This window comes from Lissotriton helveticus, chromosome 8, assembly GCF_964261635.1.
Source record: "Lissotriton helveticus chromosome 8, aLisHel1.1, whole genome shotgun sequence".
Lineage (NCBI taxonomy): Eukaryota > Metazoa > Chordata > Amphibia > Caudata > Salamandridae > Lissotriton > Lissotriton helveticus.
Window position 1 is genome coordinate 428,678,283 of NC_136069.1, and position 19,011 is coordinate 428,697,293.

At 47.6% G+C, this 19,011-nt stretch overlaps 1 protein-coding gene across 6 annotated transcripts in view; it reads right to left on the reverse strand.

Moving 5' to 3' along the window:
• ENOX1 (ecto-NOX disulfide-thiol exchanger 1) overlaps positions 1-19,011 on the reverse strand; it is a 2,394,477-nt gene that overhangs the window by 28,087 nt on the left and 2,347,379 nt on the right. For all 6 annotated transcript variants that reach the window (XM_078657297.1, XM_078657294.1, XM_078657296.1 and 3 more), the window contains one exon: positions 3,903-3,988. In XM_078657297.1, the coding sequence (XP_078513423.1) occupies positions 3,903-3,988 (86 nt within the window). The remainder of the gene's footprint in view (positions 1-3,902; positions 3,989-19,011) is intronic.

Consider the following 19,011-nt stretch of genomic DNA (forward strand, 5'->3'; position numbering starts at 1 on the left):
GAGAAAAATGCTTTGTCATTATAATTTATATGTTTTTCTTATAGATTATTGTCCCCTGAAGAAGGGACAGGCAGTACCGAAATGCATTGCGCTCTGGCACAACCGGATTTTGTTATTGATGTTTTTTTAGTTTGAAATAGATGTATTATCATTTTTTAATGACTTCACAGAATTGTATGATTAATTAAAATATTGTGAAAACATACAATGATGATTAAATTGAATATCTGGATTGCAAAAATAACTGATAAATTGTAAGAATTATATGTAAATCAGAATCAATAGAAGTATTTATCCCAAAAGCTGTGCACTAGTGAGACCAGGTAGCTCTTAACCACCATGGCATAGGAGGCTCCCTCCACCGTAGCCACTGTTGGTGGAGAGAGCATGCCAGTATCTGGAGAAGTATCCAGTCCACTGGCCTCCCCAAGTTTTCCATAACAGTCCAAATTCTCTTATGAGACTTCCTGGGTTTCAAGAGGGTCCCCAGACCCCTTCCAATCCTCTCCTGAGCCTAACACATACTCAAAGTGCTCAGGCGACAACATAGAACCTCGAGGTTCTGTCAAAATCAGAATCAGTATCGATTGACGGGGTTCCGGCTCAGTGTCGCTGGGGATAAGAATGGGGCTTGCACCACGGACGGGCATCGGTGATGTCGCAGGCATCAACTTCAGATTCAATGCTGGGGAAGGTCGCGTTGGTACGACCGGCCTGAAGCCGGAGCCAGGATCGGATCCCTGGTGCCCCACCAGTGTCGTGACCGGAGCCGACAGTGTCAACCCCAATGGGGCCCCTTCTGACTCCACAGGTCCTGAAGGCTCACCAGCGGGGTTGTTCCGCTCAAATACACGGAGCATGGCCTCCTAAAACTCTTTTATTTGAGCTGGAGTCGCTCTGGCTCCCAGAGACGTGGGAGACGCGAAGTTGAATCTGGCTTCGGCTCTGCAGGACCGTGCCTAGAGCGTCGGTGCCCCTTACCTCTCTTGACGACACCAGTTGAGGTGAAGAGGAAGTCCGTATGGACTTCTTATGCCTCTTCCCTGAATGTCCCGAGGACCTCGAATAGGAGGAAGAGGACTTAGGGCTCGGTCAGCGCTCCCACGACCTCCTCTTCTTCAATCGGGACTGTGACCTCCTCTGAGTCTCACTTGACGGTGTTGACTGCCGCCCGCTTCCTCAAGGTCTTCAGAGCCTTCGCCTGACAGTCCGAACATGACTTTGTATTGTGGTCGCGCTCGAGATACCAAAGACATACGCAGTGGGGATTGGTGATGACATCATGTTGGAACATGTTGGAAGAAGTCCCGTACGCATGTGGCGTTGGCGGCGACGGAAATGCACTGGTTCCGATCTGCGCAACGTCAGAGATGCATGGATTTTCTTGGGTTGCAGCACAGGTACTCACTTCCAAGAATCTAGGACTGGATTAGCACCACTGGATTAGCAGAGCTGTACTCACAGCGGAAAGAGTCCAGGTGCTGGTTGCAAGTTGCATGGTGAAGTCTTTGATATCCTGGAGACTTCAGAAACAGGAGGCAAGCCAACAAGCCCTTGGAGGAACTTAGGTTCTGGGATGTAGAGAGTCAGGTCCAGTTCTTCTCACTTCCAGGCAAGAAGCAGCAAGCAGCACACCAACACAGCAAAGCAGTTCAGAAAAGTGCCAGTCCCTCCTGGCAGCACAGCAGTCCTTCTTCCTGGTAGAATGTCCTCAGTTTCAGAAGTGTTCTGAGTTCATAGTGTCCAGTACGTATACCCAGTTGGGCCTTTAAAGTAGGGATACTTTAAAGAGAGGCCTTGAAGTGCACAAGACCCTGCCTTTCCTGCCCTGGTCCAGACTCATGGCAGGGGGCCATGCAAAAATATGTGTGGGGCAGGGCACAGTCCTTTCAGGTGTAGTGACAGCTCCTGCCTCTCATGCTGCTCAGGATGACCAATCATGCAGATGGCCACTCTGTCACACCTACCCTTCCTTTGTGTGCTGCTGTCTAGAGGGAATGAAGGAAGCAAGCAGTCACCCGCCCCAGACGTGTATTCCAGAGACAGGCAAAAGGCACCAAATGGTTTAAGTAAGATGAGGCTAAATTTCTAAAAGTGGCACTTTCAGAACAGCAATTTAAAAAACAACTTCACTGTAAATTGGAAACTACATTTATACAGTGTAATAAGGCAATCCCAATGTTATCCAATGGGAAAGGTGGACCTTGCAGTAGTGGAAAACAAATGTAAGGGAATTTCACTCCCAGGACAGGTACAACTTAAAATGCCCTACCTTTTAATTGCACTGCACCACGCCCATGGGCTGTCCAGTGCCTACCTTAGAAGTTACATATATGTAATAAAAAGGAAGGTTTGAGCATAGCAAGTAGGTTACGTGCCAGGTTGGAAGGGCAGTTTAAAACTGCACACATACGCTCTGCAGTGGCAGGCCTGAGACATATTTAAAGTGCTACTTAAGTGGGCTGCTCAATCAGTGCTGCAGGCCCACTAGTAGCATTTAATTTACAGGCCCTGTGCACATGTACTGCACTTTTCTAGGGACTTATAAGTAATTTAAAAATGCTAATTGGGAATTACACAATGTTATCACATTTTAGATAAAGAGAACAAGTAATTTAGCACTGGTTAGCACTGAAAAAGTGCACAGATTCCTAAAGCCAGCAAAAACAAATTCAGCAAAGCACTCAAAAATAGGAGGGTAGAAGACAAGAACTCAGATGAAATCACGTCAAGGATGCCAGGTCTAACACGCCCCTATAAGTTTTTATTCTCAACTATCTAGACCAGATCTTCCAACACTACCAGCGCCAAGATGTCTTAGTCGACTTCCTCAAAAGTATGGTTATCCACCCAACTAGATACAAATGGTTTGGCTGCATTTCTCTTCGAAAAACAGCTTTTTATTGTAGCACTCCCTTCCAATTCACCATAGATTGGAGGAGAAGTGTGGCTTAATGGTTAGAGCGGCAGACCCTGATGCAGAGATCTAGCCCGGGACCAGGGTTCAATTCCCCGCCTCGGCGGGTCTTGAGCTCAAAAATTCCATGGACCTGATAATTCTCACCTCGGTGCCTATTCCAATCATGGAGTCCCACTCTGCAACTCTAGGCAATAGCTTGCTTAATCTCCACAACGGCCCCCACAACGCTAAGGATGCCTGGCCTCCACCTTGGGGGTGCCCAGGAGTGGACACCTCACAGGTAAAGCCAGGATGGGTTCCACAGCGGTATTCGTACAAGCGCCTTGAGACCCTTGCGGGTGAGTAGTGCGCTATACAAGTATCAATTTACAATTTATAGATTGCAGGCACTGATATTGGAGTTTGACCATAGGTTTATATCTCGTTTCTGTTCTACTTGGTACTGGCTGCACCCTTCTGTATAATTTCCATTAAACCATCATTGCACCAAAGAAAATTATTGCATTTATTATGAGTCACATTCATCAGTTTCCATTCTTTACAGTTACTACTTACAGAAAGGCTTTGTCATCACAGGTGCAGCAAGAAGACATTCAACAGGACTTCTTTATAATAGAATTCTCTTATTTGTAATTTTCACTTGTATAACTCACTCCTTTGAGTACTTAAAGGTGTCTTACCCATCCAATTTGTAGCTTGTAATTGAGGAAACAACAACGCTGCAGAAAGGGAAAACACAGTATATGGTGCCTTCTCGTGGTACAGAAGTGTTAGCTGCACCACAAAGGAAATTTCCAGGATGACTTTTTAATAGCTAAAGAAATTAAGTAACAGGAGTGCAGGCCCCAAATTAGTACAAGGAGGGGCCCAACAGCCCTGAGTGCCCTCCCCTTTTGATGAACCTGGGTGAATAATAAACAAATAGAATCAATTGGATGGATGCAATTGTGTATAAAAAAAAGGACTGAGTTCAGTTATTTACCCTAGAATCCAACTGCTGCAAGTAGGACCAAATATATTCTATATTTGCTCCGAAAGGATGGACGTGCAGAAAAGTTGAAATGATGCCTAAAACAGGGAGAAAAGTACAACAATTAAATTAGGGAAACATCAATTTAAAGGAAACTAACAGTTATAGTCAAGCAATGGCGTAATGTTAATACATTCTGTTTTTACCACAGCACACTCAGCAGAAAATAACAGATTTGCTTTTAGATCTGGGTTTTATTTTTGTGAAAGTGCATCTATCAAAAGCGCCCTATTACTAACAAGATACATGGAGTGAGCTTTGGGTCTCCCCCTTTCAACCACTGCCTTCAGCCAGCCTTTTTCAGCCATTGGCTTGAGAATTTGTCAAGTCTTCACTCAGGTCAGTTGAATCTCTCTCTCATGTCATGTTATTGAGTGTTTAGGTGTATCCTTCGGTCTCCACTCAAGTTCTTGCATTGAACTGTGTAGAAAACTACTTTACAACTATTGCCCTCTTTGTCCACTCCTGCTGGTTCATTCCATGCACTGTGCTCTAACGCAGCATTCTATGGAACATTAGTCAGAGACCTATCATTTTTGCCAGTGCTTGTCAATATGTGACTACACAGCACACTTTGTTAGAAAAGTATACATGCCAACATTTTTGAAGAGGAAAGTAGGAGATTTTAAAAAAAAAGAATCGGGAGAATGTATTGCTCCCATTGACTTCTATTGAAGCAGAGGTAGGGTGCCCACATTTTGAGAAGCAAAAACGAAGCAAGCCAGACATAAAAGTAGGACTAAAGCCTTTAGTCTTATTTGTAGATCTCGCCTGCACCGTTTGTTGCATAGCCTTATACACACACACACGTACACACACACACACACACACACACACACACATGTATATAATATATGAGGAGGGTTCACAGTGGATATATGGGTATACATTTACAAGGCTACGTTAATGTAACGTTGCCTATGACAGGGCTGCCACCCTGAGCTCCCACCCACCTCCCCACTGTGTCCCCTCTACTACGAGCATGCAGCCCACCACTTCCTGAGCTGCATGAAAGAAACACATTAATGACATAAATTATTTTTGATTTTATAGTCGCCTGTGAAAAAAGAGCATAGGTTTAAATTTTGCTTCGAATGATTTGAACATCGTCTTAAAAACCGGGACATGTATTGAAAATTGAGAAGAATGTTGGAACACCAGGACAGTACTCTATCTGGGCAGTGGCGTGGCTAGGGGGGCGGTCCTGTTTTTGGGGGCAGTGGAAGTTGTGTTTGTCGATTACCACCGTCCCCCCAGCCCCGATAAACAAGTCCTCTGCAGGCCGCCAATTCCCCCCATTCAACCCCTGCCACCCACAGAACAAGTTGCCTGTCGGCCTACACGCCACCACCCCTCTGCTCTTACCTGCCCTAGGTGGCAGTATGGCAGGCTACACCACTGTGTAACTGTGTCCGAGGAAACGTCTGGTCACCCTAAAGAGAGACAATTTCAGAGGCGGACAGCTAAAATAAAGGAATTTTTAGCTTAAAAAATCGGGAACATCACACCTAAATCGGGTCTATTGGCATGTATAGAAAAGTGACTTATAAAGGCCAACATTACAAGTCAGCAAGTGCATTCCTAAGATATTGCGCAGGGCGTGAAGGCTGATAGCCAAAGACCTTTGGAAACATTTCAACCACTAATTTAATGCTTGGATTACTAATATAAAACTGCAGCGACTGGAATGAAACAGTTATAATTTTTTCCTCATGGTGAACATCCTTTTGTGAAAATATTTTAACCCAACTGTGCCGGTAATCACATTGACTTAAGTTTCTTGATATAATTACGCAGTTGCCGGCCGTGAAGTGTTTAATCCGTATTATCCCTGACTGCTGGCGGCAAAGAGCGCTGCCCACGTCCAGCAGATTTCCCAGTTTCTGCTTAAGAGCAATTGGCTTTGATTTGTTTTACTTTTGTATCTGTAATTTAGAAGATTGAGTGAAAAAGGATCGGGTAAAGAGCTGAGGGTTTTAATAGAATAGGATGTATTTTTAATGTATACGCTTAGTGGAAAAGAAGTGTCTGCAGAGCACTGATTGAATTAATATTATAAAATGTTCTCACCTTTCAGTCCCCCTTTTGCTGCGGCTCAGAACAGTGAGGGAAATGGACCTCCTTATCTAGGTCAATATTTTATGAGATGTGAACTGAAGGATTTAGCCTGAATATTTTCAGCTCCTTCTGGCTCAGCTTCACCAAGACACCCCCGCGCCATCTCGCAAATGAGGGAGACATGGTAAATAAAGTGTGTGTTGGAGGATGCAAAATTACATTAGCATATTTACAAAAATCTGCACATTCCAGGCTACTCTGGCGCTCTTTGTAACACCTCATAACTGGAGGATGTGGCTGCCCTTCTGCATCCAATCATTCGGAAAATAAAGCACAACTGCGACTTCATTTCATCCCAGTATTCAAAAGAGCAAACCTCTCAATCCCAGAGCTATTTACTAGACTGAGAGACCACGGCAAAAATATCCCCTGAGCCTGCACTTTCTGGTTGGCTCAATTTAGTGGACGTGCGTGTTCATTTAAACACATGCATATTTTCGATTACAAGTACTGAAGGTATAAAGCATTCAGTCTGCCTCGTGGACAATCCTTAAACTGCGTGGATACTTTTCACGCTGGTTTGTTGCCCCCTAGAGGCCTGGCATACACACCTCAGCCTACATGCATCTGTAAACTAACACTTCCCTCAAGTGTATGTCAGGTCTGATACGGGAAGCTTCCTGGAGCCCGATTTAGGTCGAACGTAAGCGTATGATCTCTTGTATATGTAGGGGCAGATTTACAAGCCCCTTGCATCACTTTTGCGCCTCTGTTGCGTCACTTTTCGTGACGCCACAGCCGGGTAAACAATACGCCACGTTGTGGTCCATTCACAACGTGATGCATCTAGGAAGATGCGTCACATTGTAAAGCCCTGCGCCACATTATATGTATGCAGGGTGGACGTTCCCATGCAAGAAGCCATTTAGAACTGATGCAGTGAAATCTACAAGATTTCACTGCGTCACTCTACGCCTTCACTGCGTCAAAATCCCTACGCCTGCTCAGTCCAGCCTTAAGGAATGGCGCAGGGCTTTTTGAATGGGACTCATCTATCTGTTGTGGCACATTGCTGGAGTTGCGTCACTTTCATAAGCCACTCCAGCAGTGCGTCACTTTTGTGCCAACAGATGCGTCAGAATTACTGACGCAGCTGTTAATCCGTGCGCCATGCAGAACAGTATTGTAAATACAGCGCATCCATGGTGGCGCAAAGACATTTGGCGGTGGCGCATGGAAACTGATACATCTATCCTTGAGGCCCATAGTATGCTTCTTTTGTGGGATTATAAACATCCCCCTGATTTTGATTTGTTTGTTTCAGTGTCTTTTAAAAATCCTTGCTTGCAGTTCTGCCTCTTTGTCCGCCTCTTCCCTTCTGTTCCTCACAGGCAACAGGGACTAAGTTCTGTCTCATTCCTCTATGGTTCTTTGGAGGTTTCCTTTTCTCTTACTGTTTGCCTGTGTTCAGCTATGGCGCCACATCTGTCTACATTTAAATATAATATTCCTCCCTCCTAATGACACAGTTTTGTTAGTGCAGCCTCCCGCGATGCCTCCCGTGTTGTGCCTATTTTTTTAACCTTTTTGCACTTTTCGATGTCCAGCGTCAGTTGGGCTTGTTGTTGGTAGGATGTTCGTTTGGTTTGTGCTTCTTTTCAAGGGAAACTGGGCTTACGAGAAACAAGCCTTGGAGTAAAAGAGGCGCAGTTACTGACAGCCTTGCTTCTTGTAAGCAACAACTATAAGTACAAAATCCGTGTTTACGCACTGCTTGCAGGTTTTCAAAACACATAAATAAAAAGTATTGTCATTACAATGCCATTAGCTCAAACTCTGGCAAATGCATGACCTATTGCATTGCAAATGCTTGTTTATTACACCTGTTTCAGTTTAATGTATCTGGTGCATGTGAGCTGACAGCTCCTGCTCAGCAGTGTGCTTTTACAAGGAAGGAGGAGGCATGCACAGTTCTCCACCTCAGCTATGTTTTCTGCCATTGAACTGAGCCATGTCCGTAGAAGAACACACTAGTGCCAGCTGCCCAGAATGAGATAACTTATTATTTTATTAAGTAGGTGTTAGACCTGGCATCATTGGCATGAGTCTCTCCTCCATTTTTTCTGTTTGCCTCCTCTGTTTACGATGTTTTTGCTGGTAAATGCTTTGGGCACTGTGCCACTGCTGATCAGTGCCGATGTGCAAGTGCTCCCTATGTGAAATTGCTGTATTGATTGAATTCCATGTTTGGCTTATTTGGTTTACTGTCAGTCCCTAGTAGAGTGCACCAGGAGTGCCAGGGCGTGTAAATACAAATGCTGCTAGTGGGCCTGCAGCACGTGTTGTGCCACCCACAAGAGCGGCCTAGTAAAAGTATGTCTGAAGGTCTACCATTGCTAGACCACGTGCAGTCTGGTACTGTCACGCAGACTGCGCAAGTACACCTACTTGCCAGTCCCTAAACCTTCCCTTAACTTCATGTTAGTCACCCCTATGGTAGGCCCAAGGGCAGGGTGCATTGTAAGCATAAGGTAGGACAAGCCTGACAAGGTTGGCATGTCCTAATAGTGAATTACAGCCATATTCGTTTTTCACTATTGTAAGGTAACCTGCTCTCCATCAGTTAGAATGGGCTGCCAGGATTATTAATGCTATAATCCTAGCGGGCTCGGGGAGCATGGTGCAATGTCGAGTTTGGTATCCCTGAACTCAGGGTTTAATAATGCATCAGTTTGTGTGGATGGTTTTTGGACTCTGTGTTTGAAAATAGCACTTTTAGAAAGTAGCTATTTTCTTGTCTAACTGTCTACCGGTCTCTGCTGGTTCTGGTGTGCATGTGACAGGAGCTGGGTGGCTCCAGAGGTCTGAATGAGTCAGTGTGGGATGAGTGGGGCATTTGCATTGAGAGTAGGGGAAGAGTAGCTCCTGATAGCCTGCCCTGCCTGATACAATGCTGGCTCCGCCCCCCTGCCAGGCGACTGATGACTCTGTGCCTGCCTGGGACTTTCCTGGCCCACCTCCTGCCGGGCACTTGATGGCCCTGCCCCTGCCAGTGACAATGCTGGCTCCGCTCCTGCTGGGCGGCTGAAGACTCTGCCCTGCACAGTGAATAGGCCAGGTGCTTCGGCCTGGCAACACCCACAACAAACCCAAGATGGGGGGAAATTCCCCTGCATGGACAAAGGGATCAAAGCCAAAAAGGGGTATAAGAGAAGGACCCCTGAACCAAGAATGTAGATCACTTCTGACAAGGAAACCTGAACCAAGGACAAGAAGCCTGCTGATCTAAGGACTGCCTACCCCTTCTGCCAGAGTGCTGTTTGTTGGGGGAATCCTGCATTGCTTCTTTATTTTTGCCAAGGAACCAGGAGAGAGGAACTGTGTGTGTACTCTCAATCTTTGCTAAGAAAATCTCCAAGGGCTGGAAGAGTGCCAGTCTCCTGTTGAAGTCACAGGGCTAAAGGACTTCATCTGCTTAAAGTGCTGTTTGCTGGAACTTGTGAATCCAGCACCTCTGAAAGAATCCAGCAATCTCGACGCCGACGGACGCCGCCGAATCCAGCTCGACATCGTGAGTAACGGCTCCAGTGTCCCGCTTCCTCGACGCCGGCCGCCGGGCCCGATCGACGCCAGCAACAACGCCAGTGAGTAGTGAGTTCGGCTCCAGCTCCAAGTGACCTCGTGTCTGCACCGCTGCTGATCGCATCGACTTCGAGCCCTCTCGACGCCGTGAGCGCTGCTCACTCTTGCAACATCGACATCGACGACGCCGTATCCTGCTTCATCTCGTGAGTGCTGCTCCCGCCTGACTTCGGTCGACGCCGCTGCAGATCGCCCCGACTCCGAGGCCCGATCGACGCCGAAGACGCGACGCCGGACATCTCGACGCCGCTGATCATCGAGTGCTTCACTTTTCCAAGGTACTGTGTTGTGGGGGTCTGTGCGACTCCGGGCTCGACGTAGCGCTCCTCGCGGTCGACGCCGAACCTTTGGATTAACTTTGCCTCGACGTCGTGTGACTCCCGTGTGGGTTACATTGTTGCCAAGAACTGTGTTTTAAAGAAGAAGAGTTGCTTTTGATACTAAAGACTTTGTGCTAAGAAGAAACCGTGCTCGAACTATTATTTTTCCTTCCAAAAGTATTTATTAAGACTGTGGTATATTTTTGTCGTTATTTGGTCTTGTGCTAAGCCTTATATAAAAATCCTTATTTTTATAATACTACTGTGTCGTGTCCATTTGTAGTGTATTCACTTTATTACTGTATGTGGTCATAAATGCTTAACGCACTGCCTCTGAGATAAGCCTGTCTGCTTTGCCAAGCTACCAAGGGGGTGAGCAGGGGTTATCTAAGTGTGTGATCCCCTTGCCCTGACTAGAAAAGGTGTGTCCCTATTTGTCAGAAGTATATACCTCTGCCAACTAGAGACAGCCGCTTCTAACATTGGTGGGTCAGCGGTGAGGATTTGAACTTTGCATTTATGACCCATGTGCAGTGATTAGTGTGCGCTACATAGTGAAAGCAGACCATAGCGCAGCCACAATCTGTTTTGGTTGGATATTCTATTTTTGTTCTCCGCTTTCCTGGAACTTGATTTTTGAAACTGCCAGTTTTGACCATGAGTGATGCCGGAGTCACTACCCCTGCTGTTATTGTGGAGGAATTTGATAGGAGTAAGATCAACGACTATCAGTTAAAGGATCTGAAATCCTTTTGCAAGCAATTTAAAGTTCCTACCACAGGCTGCAAAAACAAACCAAAATATCTCAAAGCATTGCAGGCCTGGGTAGAGGCCAGAGATCCCTCTGATGCGGTGGTGGTACCGCCAGGGGAAGGGGAAGAGGAAGTACCAGTGAATGGTCATGTGTCCTCTCCTGGCAGCAGTGTTTCCTCCAAAGGTCTTTCTCCTGAAGAAAGAGAAGAAAGGGCGAAGGAGCGAGCATACAACATGGAAATGGCAAAACTTAAGATAAATGGGCAGTTGGAAATAGAGAATGCAAGAGGCAGGAGAGAAGCTGATATGGAGATCAAAAGGTTAGAGTTTGAAAGAGAGAAGTTAGCTTTTGAGCGTGATACCAGGATGAGGGAGTTGGAGCTCAAAGCTAAAGAGTTAGAATTGAATCCCTCTGGTGGCAGCATCCCATCTGTGCCTGCAGAAAGTAGGTGTTATTTTCCCAAAGATGTGATCAAAGATTTTCAGAAGAATGAGGATATTGGTCAATGGTTTAAAGCATATGAGTTAGCATTGTTGGCCCACCGGGTCCCTGAGAAGGATTGGGGAGCGGGGTTGTGGGGTCGCTTTGTGAATGAGGGAAGAGATACCCTGTTAGACATGCCTGTTGAGGATAGGATGTCTTATGCTCATATGAAAGATGCTTTAATGTTAAGGTATGGCCTAACCCCAGAAAAGTACAGACAGGCCTTTAGAGAATGTAAGAAGTTGCCTGGTACGACGTGGGTGGAATATGTGTCATATTTTTGCAGAGCCATGGATGGTTGGGTAAAGGGCAGCAAAGTGGAAAGTTATGATGCTCTTTATGATTTGTTTGCTTGGGAGCACTTGTCTAATAACTGTTTTCCAGAGCTGCGCCAGCACCTTATTGATAGCAAGATATCTAACCCTAGAAAACTTGCTGAAGAGGTGGACCGCTGGGTCAGTACCAGGGTCCACAAGGGTCCAGTGGGAGACTCAGCCAAAGGTGGGCAGGGTCCCCAGCAGAAGAGTGGGGGGGACAAGGGTAAACAGAGCGAGTTCCAGAAAGGGCCCCAAAGTAATCCCCAAGGGAACCAAGGGAAGGGTTCCCAGCCTCCCCCAGATAAGAAATCAGAGGCCCCGACAGGTAAACCTGTTCGTAGGGGCCCCATGACCTGCTTCGCTTGTAAGCAGGTGGGACACCGGTTTTATGATCCCCAGTGTCCCTTGAAGAACTCTAGTGCACCACCCAGTGCACCACCACGTGCCGCCCCCCGTCAGTTGGCGAGTGTAGCCCTGGGAGGGGAGGAGATGGTTGCCCATGGTGGGGAGGGTCCCGCAGAGATGTCCCTGGTCTCTCTAGGAGACATGGAATTGGTCCCTCCACCCCCGCTGCCTAGTAACACTAAGAAATATAGGCAGTGGGTGACCATTAATGGCCATAGAGTGGAAGCTCTCAGAGACACCGGAGCGAGTGTGACAGCTGTCAAGTGTCACTTGGTGTCCAGAGAGCAGGTTGTTCCCCACGCATTCTACCCTGTGATAGCTGCTGACAACTCCCAGAGAGAGTGTGAGGTAGCTCAAGTTTCCTTTGAATGGGGGGGAGTTTCAGGTACTCTTCAAGTTGCTGTAAGGCCCGCCATGCCTGTTGATTGTCTCCTGGGCAATGATTTAGAAGACTCCCCTTGGGCTAAGGTGGAGAGGGAGACACATTTGAAAATGTTGGGTGTGCCAGAGTGGGTGTGTGCAACCACTCGATCGATGACAGCAAGTAAGGGTGTTGATGGGGTTCTGGAGCCTGAAAGTATGGCCCAGGACCCAGCTGTGAAGAGAAGAGGCAGGGGGCGCGGGAAACCGTCCCCCGTAGTTCCTGTGGTCCAGGAGGAGGCAGGCCTTGAGGGGCATGCCCTGGAACCCACAGGTGAACAAGTTGCTGAACTGGAAGACCTGCCCGAGCTGACCCACTGGCAGCAGGATGGTGGTCCCTCCAGGGAAGAATTCTGTGCAGAACAGAAAGTGTGCCCTTCTCTTGTGGGTATGAGGCAGCAGGCCTCAGCCCAAACCTCAGGTGATCAGTCAGGGTCACATTTTGTTTACTGGGAGAACGACCTCCTGTATAGCGAGCCTAAGGCTGCTGAGCCTGGGTCAGCCCGTGTGCTGGTGGTACCCCAGCGCTTCAGAGCCTTCCTACTGGGTTTGGCTCATGACGTTCCGTTAGCTGGACATCTGGGGCAGGACAAGACCTATGACAGGCTTGTCACCCATTTTTATTGGCCTCAGATGAGAAGGGATACAGATATCCATTGCAAGACCTGTCAAACTTGCCAGGCAAGTGGGAAAAGCGGGCGGAAGCAGAAGGCTCCCCTCCAACCTTTTCCCGTGGTCAGTACCCCCTTTGACCGGGTGGGGATTGACATTGTTGGGCCCCTGGACCCCAAGACAGCCCTAGGCAACAGGTTCATCCTGGTCTTGGTGGACCATGCCACACGGTACCCGGAAGCCATCCCTCTCAACCGGTTAAAGCCCCACTTAGAAAGGTCCGAAGTGGGCATGCTCCTAGCTACAGATGCTGGAATGGAGGAGGAGAGTGAGCCTCTTCCTGACCTCCTGTCTGCAAAAGAGCAAGATGGGTCAGTGGATGGTGTTGTCCTCTCTGACACACTGACCCCTGAACAGCAGCAGGATTGTCGCCAACTGTTGGGACAATTCCCTGATCTGTTCTCTTGATTCCTGGTGTCACTCAGTGGTGTGTCCATGATGTGGACACCGGGGACAGCACTCCTGTGAAGCACAAGGCTTACAGAGTGACTGACAATGTCAGAGCATACATCAAGGAGGAGGTCTCCAAAATGTTTGCCTTAGGGGTGGTTGAGTCCTCTAGCAGTCCTTGGGCCAGCCCAGTGGTCTTGGTCCCAAAGGCTGCAGCGCCTGGTGCTTCACCGGAACTTCGGTTCTGTGTGGATTACCGAGGACTCAATTCAGTCACCAAGACTGACGCGCACCCCATCCCCAGAGCTGATGAGCTCATAGATCGGTTAGGGGCTGCCCGGTACCTTAGTACGTTTGATCTAACGTCTGGGTACTGGCAGATCGCCTTGACTGATGGGGCAAAAGAGAGGTAAGCATTCTCCACACCAGATGGGCACTACCAATTCCGGGTTATGCCCTTTGGGATGAAGAATGCCCCTGCCACCTTCCAGAGGTTGGTCAACCAGGTCTTGGCTGGACTGGAGGATTTCAGTGCCGCCTACCTGGACGACATCGCAGTGTTTAGCGCCAGCTGGGAGGAACACTTGCACCACCTCCAGGAAGTGTTGTTGGCCCTGCGCAGAGCAGGCCTCACAATCAAAGCCAGTAAGTGCCAGATTGGGCAGGGTTCAGTGGTGTACTTGGGGCACCAAGTAGGGAGCGGCAAGGTGGCCCCCCTGCAACTCAAGATTGATACCATCCTGGCATGGGCACCGCCCAAAACCCAGACTCAGGTGAGAGCCTTCTTGGGTCTCACGGGTTATTACAGGTGGTTCGTCAAGGATTATGGTAACATTGTGCACCCCTTGACTTCGCTGGCTTCCAGGAAGCAGCCACGACTTGTGATCTGGACTGACGCCTGTCAGACGGCCTTTGACACCCTGAAAACTGCGATGTGCACAGCACCCATACTCCAGACACCCGACTTTTCTAAAGAATTTGTTGTCCAGACGGACGCTTCAGAGCATGGCGTGGGGGCTGTTCTAGCTCAGGTGAATGAAGAGGGCCGAGACTTACCTGTAGCCTTCATCAGTAGGAGGTCACTTCCCAGGGAACAGAGGTGGAGTGCGATAGAGAGAGAAGCATATGCTGTGGTCTGGGCGCCGAAGAAGCTTAGACCCTACCTGTTTGGGACTCACTTCCGGGTTCAGACAGACCACAGGCCCCTCAGATGGTTGATGCAGATGAGGGGTGAGAATCCAAAGCTGTTGAGGTGGTCCATTTCCCTACAGGGGATGGACTTCACGGTGGAACACCGCCCTGGCACAGATCACGCCAATGCTGATGGTCTGTCCAGATTTTTCCGCCTTAGTGATGAGGACTCCCTAGGGTAAGGGTAGTTCTCCCCACATTTCAGCTGGAGGGGACACGTGTTAGACCTGGCATCATTGGCATGAGTCTCTCCTCCATTTTTTCTGTTTGCCTCCTCTGTTTACGATGTTTTTGCTGGTAAATGCTTTGGGCACTGTGCCACTGCTGATCAGTGCCGCAGTGCAAGTGCTCCCTATGTGAAATTGCTGTATTGATTGAATTCCATGTTTGGCTTATTTGGTTTACTGTCAGTCCCTAGTAGAGTGCACCAGGAGTGCCAAGGCGTGTAAATACAAATGCTGCTAGTGGGCCTGCAGCACGTGTTGTGCCACCCACAAGAGCAGCCTAGTAAAAGTATGTCTGAAGGTCTACCATTGCTAGACCACGTGCAGTCTGGTACTGTCACGCAGACTGCGCAAGTACACCTACTTGCCAGTCCCTAAACCTTCCCTTAACTTCATGTTAGTCACCCCTATGGTAGGCCCAAGGGCAGGGTGCATTGTAAGCATAAGGTAGGACAAGCCTGACAAGGTTGGCATGTCCTAATAGTGAATTACAGCCATATTCGTTTTTCACTATTGTAAGGTAACCTGCTCTCTATCAGTTCGAATGGGCTGCCAGGATTATTAATGCTATAATCCTAGAGGGCTCGGGGAGCATGGTGCAATGTCGAGTTTGGTATCCCTGAACTCAGGGTTTAATAATGCATCCGTTTGTGTGGATGGTTTTTGGACTCTGTGTTTGAAAATAGCACTTTTAGAAAGTAGCTATTTTCTTGTCTAACTGTCTACCGGTCTCTGCTGGTTCTGGTGTGCGTGTGACAGGAGCTGGGTGGCTCCAGAGGTCTGAATGAGTCAGTGTGGGATGAGTGGGGCATTTGCATTGAGAGTAGGGGAAGAGTAGCTCCTGATAGCCTGCCCTGCCTGATACAATGCTGGCTCCGCCCCCCTGCCAGGCCACTGATGACTCTGTGCCTGCCTGGGACTTTCCTGGCCCACCTCCTGCCGGGCACTTGATGGCCCTGCCCCTGCCAGTGACAATGCTGGCTCCGCTCCTGCTGGGCGGCTGAAGACTCTGCCCTGCACAGTGAATAGGCCAGGTGCTTCGGCCTGGCAACACCCACAACAAACCCAAGATGGGGGGAAATTCCTCTGCATGGACAAAGGGATCAAAGCCAAAAAGGGGTATAAGAGAAGGACCCCTGAACCAAGAATGTAGATCACTTCTGACAAGGAAACCTGAACCAAGGACAAGAAGCCTGCTGATCTAAGGACTGCCTACCCCTTCTGCCAAAGTGCTGTTTGTTGGGGGAATCCTGCATTGCTTCTTTATTTTTGCCAAGGAACCAGGAGAGAGGAACTGTGTGTGTACTCTCAATCTTTGCTAAGAAAATCTCCAAGGGCTGGAAGAGTGCCAGTCTCCTGTTGAAGTCACAGGGCTAAAGGACTTCATCTGCTTAAAGTGCTGTTTGCTGGAACTTGTGAATCCAGCACCTCTGAAAGAATCCAGCAATCTCGACGCCGACGGACGCCGCCGAATCCAGCTCGACATCGTGAGTAACGGCTCCAGTGTCCCGCTTCCTCGACGCCGGCCACCGGGCCCGATCGACGCCAGCAACAACACCAGTGAGTAGTGAGTTCGGCTCCAGCTCCAAGTGACCTCGTGTCTGCACCGCTGCTGATCGCATCGACTTCGAGCCCTCTCGACGCCGTGAGCGCTGCTCACTCTTGCAACATCGACATCGACGACGCCGTATCCTGCTTCATCTCGTGAGCGCTGCTCCCGCCTGACTTTGGTCGACGCCGCTGCAGATCGCCCCGACTCCGAGGCCCGATCGACGCCGAAGACGCGACGCCGGACATCTCGACGCCGCTGATCATCGAGTGCTTCACTTTTCCAAGGTACTGTGTTGTGGGGGTCTGTGCGACTCCGGGCTCGACGTAGCGCTCCTCGCGGTCGACGCCGAACCTTTGGATTAACTTTGCCTCGACGTCGTGTGACTCCCGTGTGGGTTACATTGTTGCCAAGAACTGTGTTTTAAAGAAGAAGAGTTGCTTTTGATACTAAAGACTTTGTGCTAAGAAGAAACCGTGCTTGAACTATTATTTTTCCTTCCAAAAGTATTTATTAAGACTGTGGTATATTTTTGTCGTTATTTGGTCTTGTGCTAAGCCTTATATAAAAATCCTTATTTTTATAATACTACTGTGTCGTGTCCATTTGTAGTGTATTCACTTTATTACTGTATGTGGTCATAAATGCTTAACGCACTGCCTCTGAGATACGCCTGTCTGCTTTGCCAAGCTACCAAGGGGGTGAGCAGGGGTTATCTAAGTGTGTGATCCCCTTGCCCTGACTAGAAAAGGTGTGTCCCTATTTGTCAGAAGTATATACCTCTGCCAACTAGAGACAGCCGCTTCTAACAGTAGGCATAACGTAATTCCTAGAGGATGGTATTATTTGACTTTGTAAGGCATATGTAACTTGTGTTTAAACTAACGAATATGACGATTGTTTGGCTAGATACTGTTTTCCAGATCATTACGATGTATGAGGACATAGGCTGTATCTAAAATCCATTCAGTCCATCAGTCAATATTCATTCAATATTCAACCGCTATATGCCCTGGCTTTCAAGTAGAGGTTAGTACATGTTATTACCTCTTTCAGGGGCCGAAATCTCTGGTGAAAGTAAAGAGATCTGCAGTATACCTGAAGATTACACAATCCCAATGGAGATCGTAACAGCGATTACCAGTCCCAACGGAATTATCAAGCCACTTTTAATAGAGCTTTATGCATTAATGTATACAAATATGATAATTAGAAGAGTAGGTGTACCCACACTGGGATATTTCGCTTGGTGTTGCACAATACATCAAGCATAGTTACCCCTTCTTTCATGCCTAGCTTTCACAATAATCACAATTTATTCATCATCGTACACTGTCTACAATGTTAATACATAAATTGTGTATTCCTCAATGTATACTTAGACCACTTTAACATGATGTATTATAGAATGCATAGACTTGACTTACACTTGAAAGCAGACTGGAAGGAGGGCCATACGATTACTTCTTGAAAATGACTGAGACTATATCCTTTCTCTATGTAATGTCCAATAAGATATTACATTGTTTATAGAGTATTGGTAACCTGGTGAACTCTTCATTTGTAGAAGAAAATGAGAAGTCAAACCTTTGGGTGTTTTAATAGTGTACACAATGGAATATTCATGGGTAGAACATGAGGACAGAATGCAGTGCATTTTTCAGAAGTGGAATAAAATGGTCGAAACATTGGGGGCATAATAATTAAATTTATGATCTTCAAAATGGGGGTGAAAAATATTTTGGGCAGCTGATAATGTCTGTATAGATATGGATTTATAAAAGTAATCAATCTCAAAATGGCTGGAAAAAAATTAAGATCAATCACAACCGTTAAAAATTGGGTTACTGTTTGACTCAGGTGTGATCCCTGGTCAAGCAGCAACCACGATGCTTGTCAGGGTAAGGCACAAGCATACCCCAAAGTAATCTGTGCTCAACCCCCTGCTAGATTGGCACAGAGCAGTTCAGCTTAACTTGGAGGCAATGTGTAAAGTATTTGTGCAACACTTCAAACAGTAAAACAGTGAAAATACCACACAAAATGATCACAACCAGGTTACAAAAATAGAACTTAGTTTAATAAATAAAGCAAAACCAAATCGAGAAAAATCCAATCAGTGGAACTTGAGTTATGAATTTTTAAAGAATTCATTATAGAATAGCGCTTCAAAGCAGAAAGTGCCAACTGCAGCTATCTAGTTGCGATGGACAGGGTCAAAGTCAAAAGTTCAGGTGACTACAATGGAGTAGGGTCGGATACAGTCCCATATTAGTCCCACTGAAGTTTTGCCTTCTCAAGTTTTGTGCCAAGAGTCCCGATCGCATTGGAGAGCGTCGCAAGGAGCAAGGGGAGCATCGTTGGTGGCAGTTGGTGTGGTGCAAACAGCAGAACGAACATCGCACACGGAAGGGCTGGAGCTTCGCGCTGCTGGTCCCCCATGGGCTGTCAATGTTGCTCTGCTAAGAGACAGAGTGGCAGTGGCACACACTGAATTTCGGTGCAATTGGCGCACTCTAGGTGCGAACAGGCCTGTTTGTGGTCACGAAGAGCTCAATATTTTAATTTCAAGCGCTTGTGAGCCACACCAAAGATCCAGGGCCCGAGGGGCAACACTTGGTGGTCAAGAACTCACT